General features: G+C 53.2%; 2 protein-coding genes across 5 annotated transcripts; both read left to right on the top strand.

Annotated features, from left to right (window-relative positions):
• Positions 1 to 4904: 4904 nt before the first annotated feature.
• Jph4 (junctophilin 4) lies at positions 4905 to 14333 on the top strand. Its single transcript, XM_050126195.1, has 6 exons — positions 4905 to 5537; positions 6077 to 6626; positions 7344 to 8115; positions 11001 to 11119; positions 11414 to 11946; positions 12830 to 14333. Exons 2-6 carry the CDS (start codon positions 6248 to 6250, stop codon positions 12911 to 12913), a joined length of 1887 nt encoding a protein of 628 aa, XP_049982152.1. The 5' UTR covers positions 4905 to 5537; positions 6077 to 6247; the 3' UTR covers positions 12914 to 14333.
• Positions 14334 to 14586: 253 nt separating this feature from the next.
• Positions 14587 to 22635, top strand: Ap1g2 (adaptor related protein complex 1 subunit gamma 2). Of its 4 annotated transcripts, XM_050126136.1 has the most exons (22): positions 14587 to 14701; positions 15069 to 15270; positions 15750 to 15874; positions 16012 to 16153; positions 16268 to 16364; positions 16518 to 16594; positions 16720 to 16815; positions 17329 to 17409; positions 18113 to 18211; positions 18362 to 18417; positions 18573 to 18686; positions 18844 to 18984; positions 19057 to 19111; positions 19192 to 19314; positions 19888 to 19977; positions 20066 to 20193; positions 20424 to 20528; positions 20854 to 20980; positions 21063 to 21198; positions 21792 to 21955; positions 22266 to 22364; positions 22445 to 22635. In XM_050126136.1, exons 2-22 carry the CDS (start codon positions 15070 to 15072, stop codon positions 22544 to 22546), a joined length of 2358 nt encoding a protein of 785 aa, XP_049982093.1. In that variant the 5' UTR covers positions 14587 to 14701; position 15069; the 3' UTR covers positions 22547 to 22635. The 4 variants fall into 4 exon arrangements, with proteins under 4 accessions (XP_049982093.1, XP_049982095.1, XP_049982096.1 ...); XM_050126138.1 differs by lacking the exons at positions 15750 to 15874; positions 16012 to 16153; XM_050126139.1 differs by lacking the exons at positions 14587 to 14701; positions 15069 to 15270 and having other exon boundaries at positions 15750 to 16191.
• Positions 22636 to 23009: the final 374 nt, after the last annotated feature.

Raw genomic sequence — 23009 nt, 5'->3', positions numbered from 1 at the left:
CAGACAGAGTCGGTTTTCTAACCTTCAGAAGTGCCAGGAATGACGCACGCGTTCACATATACACGATAACAAATAAATTTAATTTTTTTAATTTCCATGGTAAAATGTTTAAAGAAATTGTCACAAGTGGAAAGATTTCTATACAAACATTAACTTTGGGTTTTTTGTTTTTTTTTGGGGGGGGCGGGTTGTTGTCATCTGTTTTTGAGACAGTCTCTCTATGCAGTCCTGGCTGTCCTGGAATTTACTAGTAGACAGACGTATCTTGAACTCAGAGATGCGCCTCTGCCTCACGAATGCTGGGACTGAAGATGTGTGCCACCACACCCAGCTCATATTTGCATGTTTCTACTATTAAAAACTAATATGGAACCAGATATGATGTGCACACCTTTGATTGCAGCCCTTGGGAGGCAGAGGCAAGGGGATCTCTGTGAGTTCAAGGATAGCCAGAGTTACATAGTGAGACCCTTTCTCGAAAAACCACAAAAGAAGAAAGAAACTGCAAATAGCATAAAAATGCTCTTCAACGATAGGCCAGCAAGCTTGAGCATACCCAGTCAAAGACTCACAGTCATTTAAGACTCAAGGATATTTTAATGACAGAAAAATATGTTTATAATGTAAAGACGAGTGAACAAATATGATACAAGCTTATAAATATAACACAACAACACACAAACAGGCTTGTGTGTTGGAGGGAGGAAGGGAGCTGAGCAGCCTCAGTTGGTCATTTTCTCTGCATCCCAGCTAATCCTAGAGAGGGATTACCAGCCTCCTGGCACTCTGCCTGCATGCCTTCCCCACAGTGGTGGACTTGCACCCTCAGACCTTGACGCAGGAAAAAACCCTTCTTCCATTACATACGTTGTCTTAGCAATGAGGAACACACATACTAACTCGGGAACCTGACATGTACTAGACTCCGAGGGCTGCTGCGTATTAGCACGTTCAATAACACCTAGACCCAGATTCAGTCCCTATAAAAATAAAACGATTCAGCATGCCCTGGGAGGGCACTATACTAAATGGTTTTATCACCACATAGTATCACACATACTGTTCATACACCGTCATTTCAGCCCTCGCTAAACCGCAACATCCCCACTTTAGAGGCCAGCTGTAGCTCAGAAACACCAGGTAAAGTGCTCGGCTTTGTTTCTGAAGCCCAGCTCTGGCTCCCAGCCAAACTGCTCAGTTACCGTTGGTGTGAGGCTTGGATGAGCTAATGCGGATGGAGTGCCAAGCCTAGAACCTGGCTCCAGTTCACACCGGTTCCTTCTCCGTGACACTTTCACATTTGTAAACTGTGACAAAGCAAGCCAGTTCACTCTCTGGGAGAAGAAAAAAAAAAAAAAACAATAAAAATAACAAGTGTCCCTGTTCTGAAAGAGTTGACCGCAGTGACAGGCCAGAAGGCTAGCTCCTTCAGGGAAATAGGGGGGGGTGGCTGGGGGCAGGACTGTGTGTCCCATACATTTCAGGGTATCCCTTCCCAGATTTTCCCAGGACTTCACCAAATACTGTACCTGAATTTGTACCTCAGAATAGGTTTGCAGCTACCCTGTCAACAAGGCCTTGTTCCCAACTACTTACCCCTGACGCCCTTTCTCCAGCAGGAAAGGGAACAGGTGGAATCTAGAGGAGTCAGCAGCTCAAGGGCAGCCTGAGTGAGACCCAGTCAAAAAATAAATTTAAAACAAAACAAGATCTGAAGGTATGTGTCTTTGATCCCAGCATCTGAGAGGCTATGCAGAGAATGCATCCCATATTTGAGGACAGTCTGAGCTTCAGAGTGAGACCCTATTTCACCAAGTGGGGAGGAGGGAGAGGAGGGAACAGAAGGAGGGAGGAGGGGAGGGGGAGCAAGAAAACCTCATGGGTAAAATTGTACATTTGGCCACTAACATTGCAACAAATGATAGATAGATAGATAGATAGATAGATAGATAGATAGATAGATAGATAGATAGATAGATAGATAGATAGGCAGGCAGGCAGACAGAAGATAGGGGCAGGGGCAGAGAGATAGCTCAGCAGTTAAGAGCATTGGCTGCTCTTCCAGAGGATCCAGGTTTGACTTCCAGCCCCCACATAGCAGCTCACAGCTGTCTGTAACCCCACTACCAGGGGATACAAACCAATGCCCTCTTCTGGCCTCCATGGGCACTTGGTGCACAGACATACATTCGCACAAGACACCCATACACATAAAATAATCAAAGTTTAAAAACTAAAAATAAATAACAAAGTACAGCTTCCCTTTTCTCAGGGAGAGGGGGAAACTTTGGAAGAGTCGCTGTGGAGAAAGAAGGACTGAAAATCTAGCGTAGGCAGCGCCGCTGTGCCCGCCTCGGAACCCCCTTGTGTCGGATCTGTCTTAAATTCCTCTTTCCTGGGGAGAAAACCTAAATTAAGTTCCATCTCTAAGTCCTCCTCCCACCCTATGCACTTGCCATGGCCCTCACTATGCCGTTCTTGTCAGCTGTTTCCTCCACTAACTGAAGGAGTCTACAGCACAGACCACTGGCTCGCTAGCTCCTGGACATGAGCCTCCTAGTGCACGGTAAATATGTAGATACTTAATCAGAAATGAATGAATGAATGAATGAATGAACGAACGAACGAACTCCCCACTGACTATCATGTGCCAAGAGGACCTAAAGCTGCCCTGGGTTTTCTCATTGTTGTTATTGTTTGGTTTGGGTGCTGGGAATAAACTCTGGGCCTTGTTCATGTGAGGCACAAGCTCTACTGCTAAGCTAGCACCCCCACTACCTACTACTGCCCTGTTTTGTTCTCTTTAAAGATGTGGTCCCTACTGGGCGTGGTGTCACTGCGTGTAATCCCAGCACTCAGGAGGCTGGAGCAGGAGAATAAGGAATGCTATGGACCTGGGCTGCATAATGAGACTCTGTCTCAAAAAACAAAAAAATAATCAAGAGTTTTCCCTTCCCTGGAGGCTTAAATTTCTAGGGAAACACAGAGTGAGTCAGGGAAATGGCTCAGCAGCTTGCCACACGATTGATTGATTGATTGATTCTACAACCTGAGTTCAAGCCATGGAACCAAGGTAAAATCAGACGCAATGACCCTCATCTACAAGCCTAAGGTTCCTCAGAGGGAGGCAGAGGCTGGAAAATCCATTCAAGGCTCTGGCCAGCGAGCCTGGAGTACACTGCAGAGCAGAAACAAGAGCTGTCTCAACAAAACAGAAGACAGTGACTTCCAAAGAACTTGTTCTCTGATATCTCTCTCTCTCTCTCTCTCTCTCTCTCTCTCTCTCTCTCTCTCTCTCTCTCTCTCTCTCTCTCTCACACACACACACACACACACACACCACATAAAATACATAAGAAAAACACAATGCATGTTGGGCGGTGGTGGCACACGCCTTTAATCCCAGCACTCAGGAGCCAGAGGCAGGTGGTTTTCTGTAAGTTTGAATCCAGACTGGTTTTCAGAGTGAGTTCCAAGACAGCCAGGACTGTTTCACAAAATAAATAAATAAATAAATAAATATCCTGTCTCAGAAAAACAAACAAACAAAAAAATCACAATGCAAAAAGAGAAATCCCTACTTATTCCAATCTTTGCACTCTTTATTTTACCCAGTGTAACCCTTGACCTTAGGGGATATTCCTGGGAGAAACTGAAAGGCTCAAATAATCCCAAGCTAGCTAGAGTCCAGGGATAGAGCCCATGCTTTCTCGAAGACCCGGGATTCAATTCCCAGCACCAAGAAAAAGAAGCAGCTAAAGTCTGGTGCTCCGATTCTAGCTCTGCCACCTCTGCTGGGTGGTCCCTGGTGAGTGACTTCTCCTGGGCTTTAGTCCTCTTTATATAAAGGTGTGGGGCTGAGAGTGGACAACAGGGACCAGACCCTATGGGAAAAGAAAAACAATTGCATACAATTGGTTGCTCACACTGTATGACTGACAGTGCCTCCTTCCCTAAAATGCCTAAGGGCAGGCATAGAACTGGAGCCAGCCTGGGGAAGCTGAGGAGGGAGGGAAAGGAGCATGCGCCTGCAGACTGTCAGTACCAGTTTGGTCTAGTTATAGTGTCACTCTGATGAGTGGACAGGGAAAGGGGGTGATAGGCTGCAGGGCCACAGCGAGAGCCTGCTCAAGCACCTATGTATCCTCACTTCTATGCTGCAAAATAGAAGACTCCAGAGCCCCAAGATGTTGATGGCCTCCTCAAACTTGACCCCCCACACACACACACACGCATACACTAAAATATCGACACTTCCTTCAGAGGGACAACCAGACAGAAACAGTTGGTGAAGACAGAGAATAGTGCGTATTCGCGTGGCCAGGCTTCCTGGCAGGGCCCCGTTTCAAGCTGCCTCAGAAACTGTGAGAGGGTGGGCACAACCTTGAAGAGAAATTTGAGATGAATGGACTGAGGTATCCATATCCAAGCTCAAATGCTTCCTGGCTTGGGGCCAAGCAGCTGGCCGGTTCATCCCTCTCTCCAGGGTCCCCACAAACACCACTTCCGGGCCTCCTGCCTCAGTCTGGGTTCTTCCTGCCTGGATGGATTTCTATTCCCACGCTGCCCTTTCTCTGCAGAGCCTTCTCCCTCCCATCCCAGCCCTGATTCCGCTCGCTCTCGTCGGCTCCCTATCTGTTTCTGTCCCCCTCCATTCGTCCTCCCCTTCTTCTCTCCTAGCCCTCTCTCATCAGCACTGGACTAGGTCTCCCATGCCGGGTGTATTCCCCCCTCTCCCCTCCGCGCCTTATCACCCCTGCACCTCATTCTTTATATCCCTCTCGCCCTCCCGGTCTCCCCAGCATCTCTCCTCCCCCACCTGGCTCTGGCCTCCCCCTGCCTCCCCATCTGAAGCGCCGGCTCCTCCCCCTAGCTCCTCTCCCCTCCCCTCCCCTCCGCCTCACTCCACTCCTTGCCTGCATGCCAGGGTTTCTTTCCACCGTGGGGGTCTCGGAGCCTCCCATTCTCCTCTCCACCTGCCTTCTTCCTCACCTCAGGGGTAGTGAGCCCCCATTTTTTTCTGCCTGGGCATCCTCTCTCCACCCCCCCATCATTGCCACTGACTCTTCTCCCCACCCTCTCCGCTCCGCTCCTCTCTGCCCCTTTAAATCTGCCTGGCCCAGCCTCCCCCTTGATGCTTTGGAGCAAACATTGATTTGTGCTGGGATGGAATTGGAATTTTGATTTTTTTTCCCTCTCCCAACCATAAGAAGAAAAAAATAAAAACACCCCCTCTTGCTAGCCCCCTCCTCTTTCCCATCTAGCTCCCAGCTCCTCTTTGCTGTCTCCGTTCAAGGCAGATTTTTCCCCCTACATTCATTCTCACCCCCACCCTGCCACTACCTCACCCCCAACACTAGCCTGCACCTTCAGCTGAAGAGAGAGGGGACTCTCCCAAAGCTCCCCCACCTTCCTTCTCTGGTGGTGGCAGTCTTTCCGGAAGGGAAGGGGGTTTGGCTTGTCCGGGTGAGGTGTGAGTGGAGGGACCCTGCCATGGAAACTGCGCCTGGGAGGCAGCCTGAGCCCCAGCCCACATGGTGAGTAACCTGTCCCCTCCCTTTCGCCAGTCTGCCCACCCCTACCCTCACCGTCTCCCCCCCCCCCACATCCCCATTCTACCATCGGCCCACCTGGGTCCGGGTTTCCAGCTACATTTTTACCTCCGCCTCCCCCGCACCCGGGTTTGCTAGCGAAGCCAAAGAATCAAGGCAGAGGGGTCCATATAGCCAAGGAAAGCAGGTGTCGGAAGACCCTGGCCAGGCCCCTCCCAAGTCCCCCACCTCCAACTGCCATCCACACTCCACACTCTGGGGTTCTAGGTTGGAGAAGTAGGGCTCGGGATCGGGGCTGGGACCCCAAGTCCCGGGAGGCACCCTCTACAAGTTGGGAGGGATGGGAAAGCCCCCTTGCCTTCACGGCTTGGGAGCTGCTGAAAGATGCTGCCCAGGGGGGATGGGAGGAGGGCTGGAGGGCGGTGCTGATGCCTTAGAGCCACCGGCAGGGGAGCGGCAGGCAAAGAAGGGGACCTCGCTCTCCACTTGCCTCGCTCTCTACTTGCACCCCTCTTTCTCCGCAGCCATTCAGGATGAGGGTCCGGCCCTGCCTGCCCGCGCTGGGGCCCCTCCGCCCAGCCCCGGTCTAACTGCCCCCGCCCCCAGGCCTCGCCCGGCCCCCAGGCCCCCAGCCGGCTCTCCAGCCCCAGGATGCGCTGAGTCGCCGGGGGGCTGAGGCCGCGCCAACTACATGCATGTCCCCCGGGGGCAAGTTCGACTTTGACGACGGGGGCTGCTACGTGGGGGGCTGGGAGGCGGGGCGGGCACATGGCTACGGCGTGTGCACCGGGCCCGGCGCCCAGGGAGAGTACAGCGGCTGCTGGGCGCACGGCTTCGAGTCGTTGGGTGTCTTCACGGGGCCCGGCGGACACAGCTACCAGGGCCACTGGCAGCAGGGCAAGCGCGAAGGGCTGGGCGTGGAGCGCAAGAGCCGCTGGACCTACCGCGGCGAGTGGCTGGGCGGGCTGAAGGGGCGCAGCGGCGTGTGGGAGAGCGTGTCCGGCCTGCGCTACGCCGGGCTCTGGAAGGACGGCTTCCAGGATGGCTACGGCACCGAGACCTACTCCGACGGAGGTGCGGGGCCCGGCCCACTACTGTCTGCCCGTCCGCGTGCGCCTCCCGCCGGCCTGCGGCGCGTGTGCCTTCCCCAGCCTTCCGCCCTCCACGCCCTGCTATTCCCTTCCTCCATCCTCCATCCCTAGCCATATGCGTGCGGTGCGCCAGCCTTCTGTTTTCAGTGTTCCCGTGTGTCCCTCACACCACACCATCCCCCCATCCCCCATCTTCCTGCCTCTCCCATCACCACCAAAGTCATACTTCCTCATTTGACAGTCTCCTGCATGCTTCTCCCTCACCCCAATCTTCCTGCCCCTTCCACTTACCTTCGCTACCTGCCTGACCCCTCTCCACCTAACGTATTCTTCCAGTCAGTTTGTGTTCTGCCGTCCTGTTTGTCTGTCACGTGCCATTTTTTTACACACCACCACCTGTCAGCCTGTGCATCACAGCCTCTGGGCCACCTGTCCTTCATACACTCCAGCCTGCTGGTTCCTCTGCCTTTCCCCAGTCCACTGACACTGCCAAAAATCCACGCATTTTATGCTACCTACATGTCTTCATCTGCTCTTCCACACTTACCAAACGACGCCTGGCCTGTCCCTTCCCAGACCTCCACGCTAACTACTTCCCTTTCACTTGTCGCTTGGGCTTCCAAGGGCTTTGGGACCACGGATTGCTGGGTCTGGGAGCCCAGTGAAGTGTTCTGACTCTTTAACTCCTATACATCCACAGGCACCTACCAAGGCCAGTGGCAGGCCGGGAAGCGCCACGGCTACGGGGTGCGCCAGAGTGTACCCTACCACCAGGCGGCGCTTCTGCGCTCACCCCGCCGCACCTCCCTGGACTCGGGCCACAGCGACCCCCCGACGCCACCTCCGCCCCTACCCCTACCAGGAGATGAAGGAGGCAGCCCAGCCTCCGGCTCTCGAGGTGGCTTCGTGCTGGCGGGGCCAGGGGACGCCGATGGGGCGTCCTCCCGTAAGCGCATTCCAGCAGCAGGTGGATTCTTCCGCCGGTCACTGCTGCTCAGCGGGCTCCGGGCTGGTGGGCGCCGCAGCTCCCTGGGCAGCAAGAGGGGGTCTCTACGCAGCGAGGTGAGCAGCGAAGTTGGCAGTACAGGACCCCCGGGCTCTGAGGCCAGCGGGCCCCCTATCCCAGCGCCACCCGCCCTCATCGAGGGCTCAGCCACTGAGGTGTACGCTGGTGAATGGCGTGCAGACCGGCGCAGTGGCTATGGAGTGAGCCAGAGATCCAACGGGCTGCGCTATGAAGGCGAGTGGCTGGGCAACCGAAGGCACGGATATGGACGCACCACCCGGCCCGATGGCTCCCGTGAGGAGGGCAAGTACAAGCGCAACCGGCTGGTGCACGGGGGACGTGTCCGCAGCCTCCTGCCTCTAGCCCTTAGACGGGGCAAAGTCAAAGAGAAGGTGGACAGGGCTGTCGAAGGTGCCCGTCGAGCTGTGAGTGCTGCCCGCCAGCGCCAGGAAATCGCTGCTGCCAGGTGGGCATCTGGTGCATAGATCAGAGCGGGTTTTTAAGAGGAGAGGACCCTCTGGGTGCTATGCTTAAAAGAGAGCTAAGAAAGAGCCAAGGCCTACAGCCTGGTGGGGAAGCATGAGCAGGCCTATGGAGTTGGCATGTTTAGACCTGAGGCTGTAGGTGGATGTGGGTGTAACTTTGGGTGGCTGAGTGTTGGAGGGAGATAGTAAGACTGCACCCCAGTGTATTTTGTGGAGACGTGTGCCTTTGTTGTAGCTGGAACAGTGGACACTGTTTGTGCGGGTCCGGAAGCCTCCCTGGTCTTCCTCTTGCTCAGCTCACCCAGCCTTCAGGCCTCAGGCTGGGAGCATCCATCCTGGACAGAACACCTTGGTCCCTTCCTCACTAGCTCCCAGGCTGACTTTATTTCAGCCTTGGCCCTGGTGGAGATCTAGTTTTTACAGCTGAAATCTATTGCCTACCAGCTTGTCTTTCTCTGCCTCCTTCTGCTTTGGTTTGAAGGGAGGAGTCTTGCCTCTAAAGAAGACTTTTCTTTCAGTACATCAGAGTACATTTCCATGCATCAGAGCTTTGTTATCTAAAGCAGTAATGACCAAGAAGAATATAACATAAGCCACCTGTGGTGGCGCACGCCTTTAATCCCAGTGTTCAGGAAACAGAGGCAGGCGGATCTCTGAGTTTGAGGCTGGTCTTCAGAGATAGTTACAGAACAACCAGGCCTACACAAAGAGACTCTGTCTCAAAGAAAAAAAAGGAAAAAGAAAAAAGATTAAAAAGAGACAAGTTACAAGTTAAATAAATTTGAATAATATATTTGTATTTAAGCCATATTTCAAAAAATTTTATCCTTTAACCAATTATAATTTACATTCCTTGTGGATTCTTTAAAACATTGCATGTATTTTTCACTTACAGCACATCAGTGACATTTTGAGTGCTTAATAGTTCTATGGATTCTGACCACTGAATTAGATAACACAGACCTAAGAATAACCAAAATTCATTTGGAATGAAACTCAGAGACCCTTGCTTTACATGGCTCACAGCCATTTGAGTTTGTATGCATTGTTTCCTTTAAAGGGAACGAGGATACTTCAGAGGGCCAATGATCAGGATATGCCCAAATATGTATCAATGAATTTTTGAATTATGTAATGGGCAGGTTGTTGTTGATGTGCACGTGTGTGAATATGATTAAGTATGAACGTGTGTGAACATCCTGAGGATGACTAGGACAGAGAATATGCATCTATAGATGTGTCTGAGCATATGGGTACTAGAACCTAGGGCCATAAGCCAGGACAGAGGGAGATCGGAGCATCAGGAAGCATTTTGGGCTCGGCAGGGTGGAGGCATGTGCAGGGGGAAAAAACTGATCTCACTAACTAGAAGATCAGGCAGTGGGAAGAAGCTGGCTGGTCTCCCCAGCAACAGGCCTGGCAACCCTGATTGGCTGCTGGCTGCCATGGTAACAGTAGAGCCTCAGCCGCAGGTACATCTGCCAGGTAGCTTGAGTCTGGCCTGATGCCTGAGCATAGATGAAGTCTACTGCCGAGACTTGATAATCCACACCCTCCATGTCAAAAGCCACAGGTTTGTGGCCATCAACGTAACTCAGTCCAACCCAAGGGTGAACCTCAGAGCCGCTCAGAACCCAGCTCAGTTCCAGGACAGGGTTAGTCATAAACATTCTCCAAACCCCGAATACAACAGGGTTATCATGTCCCTCCCAGTAGGCTCTGAAGTCCTAAGCCCAGCAGCTTTGAAGGAGGGAAGCTGACTATATGCCCAACGTACACAGTAGGAATTGACCTAGAAATATAATGAACGCCACCAACCACCAGACACTAACTTCCTTTCTTGGATGGTTTTTAAGAAGGCCCATGACCAAAAAGAGTCAGACCCATCTGGTCATTTCTGCTCCTTTGTGCCTCACTTCAGTCCAGATTACAACGACTGGAGGACTCTAAACCACCCAACAGCAGAGGGTGGAATGGAAGGGAGACTTGAGGAAGCATCTGAAAACAGAGAACTGAGAAGCAGTGGTGGAGCGAGGTCTGACAATAAAGCGCACTGAACACAGGAGGAGCAGGCTAGGACAGCAAGTGGGGCACAGAAGGCGGACTGGATTTACATGGGCAGAACTGCGAAAGTGAGACAGCGGGTACACTGGCAGGGAAAGGCGATCCGGCTGTGAGAGAGAGTTCTAGATCTCAGAGATGCACTGGGGTGGGCAGAGGCAGCACCAGGAACATAGGAGAAGGCTGTGACAACAGATTAGGCCAAACGAAAGCAAGATGAAAACTTTCCCTGCCGGGAAATCAAGACCGGCTGAAGTAGGGTTAAATAAAGAGGCTTACAGTTGAAAATGGAAAGAGACAAAAGGGCGGTTGAACTAGGTGGGGGGCATCATCGCGATCAGAGCAGGATAAGGGTACCAGACAGTGCCTTACACCCACAGAAAAGTGTTTGACCCTAGGGGGCAAGAGAGGTTGGTAGGATCCGAAGGCAACAGGGCTGCAGAGCAGTTGCCAAGAAAGCACAGGCTCATTAAGTAGGAGCAGTCCAGCAGTGGATAACAGAGCTGCGAGGAGGGGAGCTGGCCCTGCAGCTGGAAGAGTGAAGTGTTACTACAGGACCTAAGGGTGGAAGGGCGTGCGAGGAGAGGGTGTGATGACAGGTATACAGCCCAGGACTAAGCCTAGAAACCAGTCGGGGAGCTGTCCCGGCCCGCAGCCGGCTTTGTGCAGAGACATGAGGACTCCAAAGATAGCTCAAATCAGGCAGATGTGATGTGGTCGGGAAGGGAAGGGGCTGGAGCATCAGAGCGTGGACGAAGTGATGTTGCGGAAAGTCAGACAAGTCCCTGTCCCTGGGACCCAACAGGGCAGCAGACGCCCTCCTAAAAGCAGTGGCAGCCAGCAGCGTCGCGGAGAAGGCTGTGGAGGCAGCGCGAATGGCCAAACTGATAGCGCAGGACCTACAACCCATGTTAGAGGCCCCAGGTGAGGTGTGGGTATCCTGCGGGAGGGGAGAGTTCCTTGGGGAGCTGGAGAGGCACTTGCGGGTGGGGGACACGGAGATCTGGGGGTGGACAAGACAAAGGGATGGTGGGTGTCTTGGAGGTGGACCCGAGCATGTATGAGGCAAGGTAATGGAAGGTTTGGAGTCTGGTGATGAGAAACTCTGAGCCTGGAGGTAACCAGAACCCTGGAAGGTGCTAATCAAGGAATCAAGCTGCAAGTGTCTCTGGCTCCTGGCCAGTTAAACCCCACTGATTCCTAGCTATTCCTGCCCAGGCCGCAGACCCAGACATGATTCAGGCGGTTCTGACACAGAGCCTTTGGATGAGGACAGCCCTGGGGTATACGAGAATGGACTGACTCCCTCAGAGGGCTCTCCGGAACTGCCCAGCAGCCCCGCCCACTCCCACCAACCTTGGCGAGCCCCTGCCTGCCGGAGCCCACTGCCTCCTAGAGGGGACTGGGGTCCCTTCTCCAGTCCTAAAGCTTGGCCGGAGGAGTGGGGAGGTCCTGGGGAGCAGGCAGAAGAACTAGCCGGCTATGAGGCTGAGGATGAGGCCGGGATGCAGGGTCCAGGACCCAGAGATGGTTCTCCACTTCTCGGAGGCTGCAGTGACAGTTCAGGAAGCCTTCGAGAGGAGGAGGGGGAAGATGAAGAGTCCTTGCCCCAACTGAGGGCCCCAGGAGGCTCAGAGTCTGAGCCTGCCACCACACCAGTTTTGAGGGGCCTGTCTTCAAGGGGTCCTGATGCTGGGTGCCTGATGGAAGAGCTTGAGGAGCCTGCTGCCACCGAGAGGCCTGCCCAGCCGGTGAGCCCCCCTTTATGCCCTCTTAGTTGCAAAGCCCTGCCTCTCGCCCCTTCCAGACTTCTGTATAATCCCCCTGAGGGACTTCAATTTCCCTCAGCTTCCTCTCTGCCTGGCCAGTCTTGGACCATATCCCACTTCAAAAAAAAAAAGGGGGGGGGAGGTAACTTTCCAGCTCAGAGGAACCTTGGAGACCTTCAAGTCCAGCCTTCTCAGGGGGCAGTTAGTAAACAGACCCCAGGCACTTAAGTAACCTACCCCTAGCTGCAAACTAAGAATTAGTGGTAGAGTCAGACCACTTTTTCCTGCTCTCCTTCCATGTGATTTCCAGCCCCGGTTTCCTGCTCCACCCCCACCCCCACCTCCATACTTTCTCTCTTTGGTGCCCAGAAATAGGGAAAAATTGTTCCTCCCAACCCTCACTCACCCTCCCTCTCCTGGGAAGAAGGGAATGGGGGGAGAGGCAGAAAATCGGGAGAGGCGGAGAGTTTCTCCAGAACCCTCTGCTCTGATTGGATTGCAGGCCTTCTCCCATCTCCTAGCAACCACATCCTCCCTCTGCCTTACTGCAGTACTGGCTGCTGCTGCCAATGTCTGCTACTAAGGCCAGGCACCTTCTGCTTTGCCCACATGATGTGCTGAGGATGGGGGAGAGTGGTGGTGGGTGGGAGGAGGCAGTGCTGCCTGTCTTCAGAGTGTGAGGCCAGGGCCCTGTGTAGGAAGAAGGGAGGTGCTTCAGATCTGAAATGAGGGTGGACTCTTCCACTCCTACCTGTGCAGGGAGGATTCTGGGACCCTTCCGTTCTGTTACTAAAGCCAGGACTGGGAGGTGGAACCTAGCACTTGGCTTCAAGGACTGAACCCACTTCACCCTCTGTCTCTTTAGGGAGCTGCCAACCCCCTGGTGGTGGGAGCCGTGGCCTTGCTGGACCTCAGCCTGGCGTTCCTGTTCTCCCAGCTGCTCACCTGAGGCGACATCCTGGCCTCCTGGCTTTGGCTGCCTGCCTCTCCACCCACTTTGACCTGCCTTTTTCTCTTTCCTCTCCTACTTTGTGTTCTCTCTCTCTCTTTCCTTTTTTTCTGTGCCCCTTTCTTTTTGTCTCTTGCTTCTCCGTTCCCTCTCTTCTTTGAGATGGTCTCACTTATTCTGGACCTGTCTCTGATCTTCCTCGTTTTCTCTCCCACCTAACCCCTTCTCTCTCTAGATTGTTTACATATGAAGGGCTGTTCTCCCTCAGAGCTGCAGAGTTGGCTCTCTTCTCTGAGATACACAAATCTAAGTCAGACCATTGCCCCCATATCCTCCCCAACCTTTCCTTTAAGTCAAAACTTCACCCAGGGTGGGGGTTTGGTATCCTGAGGAGTCTCCTGGAATCTGAGTGGAGGGGAGAAAGAAAATAAGAGGAGACTGAATGCCAGACAAGGCACTGGCTGAGTCACTTGGGGCCTACTGGCCCAAATGGAAAACTGCAAGAAGAGAAGCCTCCACTCAGACCTTCCAGAACCCAGCTAAGTTCTTGCCTAACTTGATCCTTGCCCCGGGGAGAAAAGGGAGTGAGCTACAGGAAACTCCCTCAGTGCTCCCTCTCTGTTCCTCCTCAGCCAGTCCCTCTTCCAACCCCCAAGGATGGCATGTCATGCCAAGAGCAATGTGAAAAGCAACAACAACAAAAAAATCTATTTGGTGCACCCAGCCCACTCCTCTCAGACTCTGTCACTCGCCTCTCTACCCTTTTCTGCCCCCTAAGATTTATTTGGTTGGTCTGGACTCACTTGTGGCCTTTGATTAAACTCCCAAGGGGCCTGAAGAAGCTTCTGCAGAGGGTTAGAGGCACTAGAGCAAGCGAGGACTCCGCTCCTCAGTACTGGCAGTCGTGGGGAGCACTTCTGGAGGCTGGAGACAAGATAAGAGTGAAAGGGCAGCAAAAGCTGCAACAAGCTTCCCACCCCATCACCTCAGAGTCCTGTGAGGTGGGAAAACAAAAGACAACCAAAGGAAGCTGATGTCTCCCACACTCCCCAGGCAGGGCAGAGGTGGACAGCAACCCCAGGTGAGAAGTGGGTGAAGAGCCCTGTTTTGAGAAATGGCTGAACCCTCTGGGGACAGAAAGCTCTACACGAGGGAACGGTAGAGCCCAGGGGAACTTTCCTTCCCTGCATGAGGCAGAGGCAAGCTGCCTGCCAACCCCTTCCTCAAGGAATGGCCTTGCCCAGGAATGCCCACCACACACTCTCTTCTTATTTTTCTAGCCAACCTCTGTTTACTCCTTGGCCTGCCTTCCTCCTTCCCCCCTTCTCAACCTTTACTTCTGGTTTCTCTTTCATGGAATTTGGGATTGACGTTATACAACCGTGCCGCCAACACCAAGTCTTGCAGGAAAAAAAAAATACAAAGAAATTTAACAAAAAAAAAAAAGTATATTAATAAAAAAGTTCCAAAAAAGGGGGACTGTCATCTCTGTGGGGTGCGATGATTTCAAATTCAAGCTCTCTTGAGTGTCACCTAGTAGGGTGGGTGAAAAAGGAGGCCTCCTGAGGAGCCACGGTGCTGTAATCGTTCTAGGCTCCTTTCCCAAAGTGCAAAAGACTGAGGCCAGAGGTCAGAAATCTCAAGAAAGCACGGTTGGGCGGCCCTAGAGGGGCGGGGTCCCGTGGTAGAGGCGGGGAAGAAGGAAGGACCCAAGCACCATCCCCAGCTCTGTCTCGTACCAGGAAGTCCTGGGTAGGGGGAGAGAAGCAGAGTTGACACCGAAGCCAGGTGAGGTTGGGACCGGGAAACTGATGCCACCTGAGATGGAAGGGGAGCAAGAAATCTCGCAAAGGAAATAGTGCAGGGATCCAGAAGGAAAAACTAGAAATGAGAGATCAGTCCGAGAAGGAAAGCGAGAAATGTACTAGGCTTTAGCGCAAGCGCAGTAAAAGCAGACACGGGGTGGGGCAAGGACGTCTGCGTAGTGGGAATGTCCTTGCGAGGCGGGATGGTGGCTTTCAGATCCAGGTGGGAGGTAAATGTGGGCACAGTTGTGGTGGTGGGACGCAAGCTCTTAAAGAACTTGGCACAGGGCGATTCTGGCTACCTGGCTGGAACATGTTAAAGTCTTTCCACTCCCGGGCTCTGCCCTCAGGATGGTGCCTTCGTTGAAACTTCAGGACCTAATCGAAGAGATACGCGGGGCCAAGACTCAGGCCCAGGAACGGGAAGTGATCCAGAAGGAGTGTGCCCAAATTCGGGCCTCCTTCCGCGATGGGGACCCCCTGCAGAGGCATCGCCAGCTGGCCAAACTGCTCTACGTCCACATGTTGGGCTACCCCGCCCACTTTGGACAGGTACTGGCCTGAGATAGCTCCAGGATTTGAGGAAGATGACCAGTGGGCCCCTTTGCGTATCTGTACCCCATTTGTGTTTCTTCAGTTTTTTGTACTATTTTGAGAAAAGTTCTCTATGTAGCCCAGGCTGGCCTTAGAACTAGCGAAATTCCCTACCTCCATTTCAGTGTTGGGATTTCAGGCATGCCTCATTCCGCCCAGCTAAATCCTTTAGTTTCTGAGCCGTTTATCCATTACCCTAGTGGTGACTCCTTAGCCAACCCCGTTCTTAGCACCTTCCCATCCTCTCCCAGCCTCACTCCTACACAGGTCCCTGAAACCTGCCTGCCATGATCTGGATCTCCACTTAAGTTTCTGGTTAAAGAGAGCGTGATGAAATATGATTTCTCACAAGTTAATCTGGCCTTAAGAAGGATATGGCTGTGAAATTAGTGTTGTGGTTTCACACTACCCTTCCTGCTCTGCCTCCTCCCCTGTAGATGGAGTGCCTGAAACTGATCGCCTCCCCCAGATTCACAGACAAGAGGGTGGGCTACCTGGGGGCGATGCTCCTATTGGATGAGAGGCACGATGCCCATCTGCTCATTACCAACAGCATCAAGAAGTGAGAGGCTTCTGGGGCACTTGAAATCAGGGCGTTGGGAGAGTGGGAACTGCAAAATCCCAGAAGGCTGCCTGCTACCAGTACTGGGAAGAACTAGTTTTCTTCCTCTTGACTGGCCATCCTTCCAAACCCTACAGTGACCTGAGCCAAGGGATTCAAGCAGTTCAAGGTCTGGCCCTGTGCACTCTGAGCGCCATGGGCTCTGCTGAGATGTGCCGAGACCTTGCCACTGAGGTGGAGAAGCTGCTCCTGCAGCCCAGCCCCTATGTGCGGAAGAAGGTGGGATGCAGACCGCTAGGCGTTTGCCTCTCCAGAAGGTGTTCCCAGCCTGCCCTGTGGGAGAAGTGTAGAGTCTAATTTCGTGACCCTATCTGAGGCCCTTGATTTCCGCAGGCTGTCTTGGCTGCTGTGCACATGATTCGGAAGGATCCCGAGCTCTCCAACATCTTCCTCCCACCTTGTGCCAAACTGCTCCGTGAGCGCCATCATGGTAAGAGCACAAGCCCTCCACCATCCACTTCTGGTCTGGCTCTGAAATGACGTGAGAAGCAAATCAGGAAAACCCACTCCCTGGACCAGGGGGGTGCACACACAAACCGTCCCATGGCCTGGCCCACCATTCACTGCCCCACCCTGACCCCAGGCATCCTGCTGGGCACCATCACGCTGATCATGGAGCTCTGTGAGAGAAGCCCTGCAGCCCTCAGGCACTTTCGCAAGGTGGGCTAGTGAAGGGGCAGGCCGTGGGGCAGGCAAGCACGGGTGGTGGGTGAAGAATTGGGACTGCTGGTTGAGAAGAGAAGAGGCGTGCCCGGACAAGGCTGCCTGTGCATGTCTCTTTCCAGGTAGTACCCCAGCTGGTACAGATCCTCCGGACTCTGGTGACAACAGGATACTCAACAGAGCACAGCATCTCTGGTGTCAGCGATCCCTTCTTACAGGTAGGCTGAGGCTCACTTGTGTCCTCAGAACAGGAAAGACTTCACAGGAACACCATGGCCAGTAGTCACGTCCCGTTTTGGCACAGTCCAAGTGACAAGCTCAGGATTGTTCTAGTCACCCTAGGACTGGGGGTAGGGAATGGAAGGTGGTTACAAAGAGTCAGAAGATCCAGTTTGGTAACCAGTTTGGTTTCAAAGCTAGGTGTGGTGGCACATGCCTTTAGTTCCAGCACTTGGGAGGCAGAGGCAGAGGCATCTATGCAAGTTCAAGGCCAGCCTGGTCTACAAAACAAATTTCAGAATAGCCAAGGCTGCGCAGAGAAACCATGTCTTGAAAGACAAATCAAAAAAGGCCTGTTCCAAACTCTACCTCTACACAACTCTACCTCCTGCCAGGGGCCAAGGGATCTGCGGAAGTGAGGGGGGAGTGGGAAGTGGGGGGAGTCAGAGCCCTCACTGTGCTGCCCACAGACCCATGGCATTATCCTCTAAACCCCTCTCATCCAATCTCAGGTCCAGATACTTCGTCTCCTTCGGATCCTGGGACGGAACCATGAAGAGAGCAGTGAGACCATGAATGACCTGCTGGCCCAGGTAAGAGGCACCCCTTAGGCATGTGGTTTCTTAGGGTCCCTCAACCCTGAACTTCCTCACATGACCTTTTATCATGCAGAGGTCATATAATTGCCTTTCTGTCCCCCTGAAACCAATGAATCCCATGAAGGAAGCACATAGTGTGTCATTGTGCTGTTGTCCCGGTGTGTAGGTTGGTCCTAACACAATGGAGTCTGGGGAACTTTGTTAGGGGCTGAAGAAGTGTAGTAAGGAGGTGAGCAGGCCTGTTTTTCTTACCGCTCGGCTCCCACACGGCTAGCTTTACACCCAAAATAACAACACACAAATCGTATTCATTTAAACACTGCCTGGCCCGTTAGTTCTAGCCTCTTCTTGGCTATCTCTCACATCTTGGTTAACCCATTTCTATTAATCTGTGTAGCACCACGAGGTGGTGGCTTACTGGGAAAGATACAGCATGTCTGACCCGGCGGCTGGCTCCATGGCATCTGACCCAGAGAGGAGAGGCATGGCGATTGCCTCACTTCCCTCTTCCTCCCAGCATTCTGTTCTGTCTGCTCCACCCACCTAAGGGCTGGCCTATCAAATGGCCAAGGCAGTTTCTTTATTAACCAATGAAATCAACACAAAACAGAAGACCCTCCCACATCACTGAAGGATTCTAGAAATCACAGGGCAACTCGAGCCCTGTGCTGATATGCCTCTCTCGCCATCCACACAGGTGGCCACCAACACAGACACCAGCCGGAATGCAGGCAATGCCGTCCTGTTGGAGACAGTGCTGACCATCATGGACATCCACTCTGCTGCGGGCCTCCGGGTACCATTATATCCCCATGTGTTCTCCAGCTGTGGCTCCACCTGCCCAGCTGGTCCTGGTCACTGGCTTCTCCCCAGCGCCCATCATGGAGGAGATCCCACTGAACAAGTGGCTTCTTCCCTGACTGCCTTCACCTTCTTCTTCCCATAGGTTCTAGCTGTTAACATTCTTGGCCGTTTCTTGCTCAACAATGACAAGAATATTAGGTAACAACCCCTGGTGTCTGGCTAGACTGCCGCACTGCACATCTGGCCTTCTGCATTCCTCCATCTTGGCCCACCTAACTCTTACCTGTACCTGAGCAGCACAGGGTGTCCAGGGATATGACCTCATATGGCATGGTCTCTCTGACTCTGGCCAGGTATGTGGCACTGACGTCGTTGCTCCGGCTGGTACAGTCCGATCACAGTGCTGTGCAGCGTCATCGGTCCACCGTGGTAGAATGTCTCCAGGAAACAGATGCCTCCCTCAGCAGGTAAGCAGAGGGAGAAGGGGACAGAGCAGAGGACACAGTGCCTGGTGGCCGAAATGCAAAGCAGCTGGAGTGAGAACTAAAGGACAAGGTGTTTGAGATCAGTGGAGCTAGAGCAGGGTAACCTGGGCCATCTGCCTGGACGCCTCTCTCCTGCCAGGCGGGCCCTGGAGCTGAGCCTGGCCCTGGTGAACAGCTCCAATGTGCGAGCCATGATGCGGGAGCTGCAGGCCTTTCTGGAATCCTGCCCCCCTGATCTTCGGGCTGATTGTGCTTCCGGCATCCTATTGGCTGCGGAGAGGTGAGATGACAAGTGCCTAGGAGTCAGAGGGTGCGGCCTGGGGAGGGATGCTGATGAGTCATGTCCCCCTAGGTTTGCTCCAAGCAAGCGGTGGCACATAGACACCATCCTGCACGTGCTGACCACGGTGAGATGGGGTTGTCGGGGAGTTGGGGAGGAGTGGGCAGAGCTCACTGCTCTGACTTGGCCACATCTCTCCGTATCCAGGCAGGCACCTATGTGAGAGATGACGCGGTGGCCAACCTGACCCAGCTGATTGGGGAGGCCCAGGAGCTTCACGCCTACTCTGTGCGCCGCCTCTACAGTGCCTTAGCAGAAGACATCTCCCAGGTCTCACTCTCCTTCCCCAGCTCCGGCTCACCAACCTTTCCAGCACTAGGATTTGAGTGGTTTTCCTCCTAGCATAGCAGCCAGAAGCTGGTCGAGGACAAAGCCCACCTCTTGCTTAGGCTTCTATCCTGGCCCTGGTGCCTACCGACTGCAACTGCAGATACAACTTTCTTCCTCAGCATTCTAGAATGCTGGCCTCCCAGGCAGTCTTCAGGAGCAAATGAGATGTGTTAAAGCTTGGCGCATAATTCATTTCTGTTATTACCTTCAGTGCTGAGTGGATTAACAGGTGCCAGCTGATATCTGTAACTCCCCTCTGTCAACTTAAATAGAGTGAACAGAAAGCATCCCAGTTTTCTTAGGAAGGAGCCTCTCAGGGCTCCATCATGTGACCAGGCCCTGTAGTTTCGGTGCTTGCCCACCAGAGGGCAGTAGGAACCAAAATGCCAAGACAGCCTGCTAACAAGTTTAACCCTTCCCTGCCAACCCCATGATCTGCTGTAAAAGAACACTGTAGGGTCTAGAAGAGAGGAGGCCCCCAGCCAGCTCAGCCGTGTCTCTTTCCCCACACAGCAACCACTGGCTCAGCTGGCAGCCTGGTGCATCGGCGAGTATGGGGACCTCCTACTGGAGGGTAACTGTGAGGAAACGGAGCCTTTGCAGGTGAGAGCTGAGGAGTGGGAGGTACACTGGAGAGGACTCGTCAAGACAGACGTGGCCTGTGGACATGACCTGTTGCCCACTCCTGAAGGTGGAAGAGGAAGAGGTGCTGGCGCTGCTGGAGAAAGTGCTGCAGTCCCATCTGTCCCTGCCTGCCACCCGAGCCTATGCTCTCACAGCCCTCATGAAGCTCAGCACCCGGCTCCCGGGAGGTAACAAGTAAGAAGGAAGTCCCAGGCCTTAAAAGATGTCCCTTCATTGTGGCTCCTAGTCTTTGAACTCTCCAGGAACACGCCCCTCTCTCCGGCCCCCTAGTCCTTAGGAATCTGCTTTTGAGCCACGTATATTAGATGTCTCCTTACTCTGTGAGGCTTCCGCTTTCCCTCTCGTCCTGGAGGGGAAGAGCAAGCTGACTGCCATTGCTTCTCACAGGCCACATTGTGGCCCAGTCGTATCCGCCAGGTGGTCTCCATCTATGGGAGCTGTGTGGACATAGAGCTTCAGCAGCGGGCTGTGGAGTATAACATGCTCTTCCAGAAATATGACCATATGAGGTACGTGAGCTTCAAACTCCGTGCTCCGCAAGTGCTCCCTTCTAGATGGCCTTGCTTTGTGGTGAGCATCTCCCATCCATAGCTGACATAGGTCTGGTTCCCAGTACTCATCTGCTGTCTAGAGACCAGCAACAGTGCACTGTCTTAGGAAACCAGAACGGCACTTGCGACCCTACCATGTGACCCTGAATGTGACCCTGCATGCGACCCTGCATGCAACCCTGCATGCAACCCCACATGCCCAGGGCCCTCTTCTTCTGTTCCTAAATGCTTCTGTGCAAGCGTAGGGCTCACACAGAGGGACCCTTGCATTCCATCCCCTCAGGGCTGCCATCCTGGAAAAGATGCCTCTCATGGAGCGCAGTGACTCTCACGTTGATGAAGAAGGAAAGGAAAACAAAGCCGGGGCCCAGCTCTTGGAAGCGTCTGCCCCTGTCCCCACAGAGCCCCAGGTGAGGAGGCTGGTAGACCTGAGTAAAGAGGACTTCTGGGGGTGTCCACGTCCTGCCATGACCCCCCTGCCCTTTTTCCCAGGCCACTAAGCTCTTGGATCTGCTCGATCTCCTGGATGACACTCCTGAGCATGCTCAGCACCCTCCTCCTCTCAATCCTTCCCCCGGGGAGACCTTGGTCCACCTCCTGGACCTTCCCTGTGCACCTCCAGCCCCTGGTAAGCCTCAGCAAAGGGAGTAGCTGGAAATGTGTCACTCTCTGTCTGAGCCAAGGACAGAGACGCCATCCCAGTAGGCAAAGGTTTTCATCCCATGCCAGTTCTGTCTTGGTTCTCTAAAACGACCTTCTTTGTCGTAGTTCTTATCCCAGGCTGCAGGCCTATTTCCGCTCCAGGCTGTATCATATCCCACTACCCACTCCACTGGCCCCTTCAACCCCTAAATTCTTCCACCTCAAACACTTGACATTTCATGTTCTTTCCCCAGCACCTCAAATGACTAGCTCATGCTCACTCTTCAGGCTTCAGCTAAATGTCAACCGCCTCATCCTCTCTCCCCTGCTTAACTTAGTTCTCCCCAGTTACTTTTGACTTCTTGCCTCTAACATCATGGCGATGATTATCTTGCATTTTGTTGTCGTGTTGTGGCCCTGTCCCACACCAGACGGTCAGCTCTCACCTCAGCTTGTCTGGCTTCTCATTAGAAAGGGGGCAGTGCAGAGCCAAGATTCGCTTGCTCCATTTTGATTGGGTGAGTGGATAGCTGTGCTATGTTAAGCCTGAGCACTGAGCTGCCTCTCTCCCTTCTCCAGCTCCCATCCCTAGTCTTCGAGTGTTCGAGCGTGAAGGCGTCCAACTGGACCTAACCTTCGTGCGGCCCCTGGAAACCCCAGCCTTGCTCTTAGTCACTGCCACCACCACCAACTCCTCGAGGGAGGATGTTACCCACTTTGTTTGCCAGGCAGCTGTGCCCAAGGTTTGGAAAAATAGGGTTCAGCCATGTGTGGTAGCTCATGCCTGTAATTCTAGAGCTTGGGAAGTTGAGGCAGGGGAATCACTGTTTGAGGCCAAGTTGGGCTACTTTGTCTAAAAGAAAGAAGAAAAAATTAGGTTTCAGAGGTAGTACAGGCACTCTCGGAGAAAAGACCAGAGAGTGTAGAGGTGGGTGGGAGGCTGAGTGAAGCGGAAAGGAGTGATGTGGACAGTTTGGGAGCCACGGAGCGTGGAGGACTGCCCGAGCCCAGCCAGAGGTCTTACTACGCTCTGCCCAAACCTCCCATTTTCAGAGTTTCCAGCTGCAGCTACAGGCCCCCAGTGGGGACATAATTCCAGCTCAGGGTGGCCTTCCTATCACCCAGCTCTTCAGAATCCTCAATCCTAACAAGGTGAGTTGTCAGACCCTGTGGACAGGAGACGTGGGGACAATCAGGGCCCTAACCCTCCCTGGTCTCTGTTTTGTTTGTAGGCAACGCTGCGACTAAAGCTACGCCTCACCTACAACCACTTTGGCCAGCCGGTACAGGAGATCTTTGAGGTGGATAACTTGCCCGTGGAGACGTGGCAGTAACTTGCTGTGGTCTGTGTCTGACCTGGGTGTTGCCAGGCTCTTGGTATCTTATTCAAGGAATGGAAATAAAGGCACTCATAAATTGCAAATAGCAAGGAAGCTTTATTCAAAAGCGGTGGTGGTATAAATCATAAATACATTGCGAAGAGCAACGGCCACAGAACTCGAGGGCCCAGGGTTATTGCCTGGTGCTTCTTTAATGGGGTCTTAGGGGAAGGAGTTCATTGCTAAGTGGCATAATTTGAGTGGTTCTCTATTTTGATTGACAGGCTTGGATTCTGTAAGCTTTTCCTCACTGTGCATGACCCTTCCCATGATGCATCTGGTTTTTAATCATATGCTCGTTCTTCATAGGCACAGGATGAGAAATAGGGGTTCTCCTTAAAAGTTCACCCAAAGGACACAGTCTCCCTTACTCTGCTTGCGCTCAAAACCCAGCTAGGCCCAATCAGCTCCCTGCTTT

Source organism: Alexandromys fortis, unplaced genomic scaffold, assembly GCF_014885135.2.
Source record: "Alexandromys fortis isolate MF-2015 unplaced genomic scaffold, M_Fortis_MF-2015_v1.1 scaffold_258, whole genome shotgun sequence".
In the NCBI taxonomy this organism is placed as follows: Eukaryota; Metazoa; Chordata; class Mammalia; order Rodentia; family Cricetidae; genus Alexandromys; species Alexandromys fortis.
Note: the sequence above shows the minus strand (reverse complement) of the source record. Positions and strands in the feature narration are given on the sequence as shown.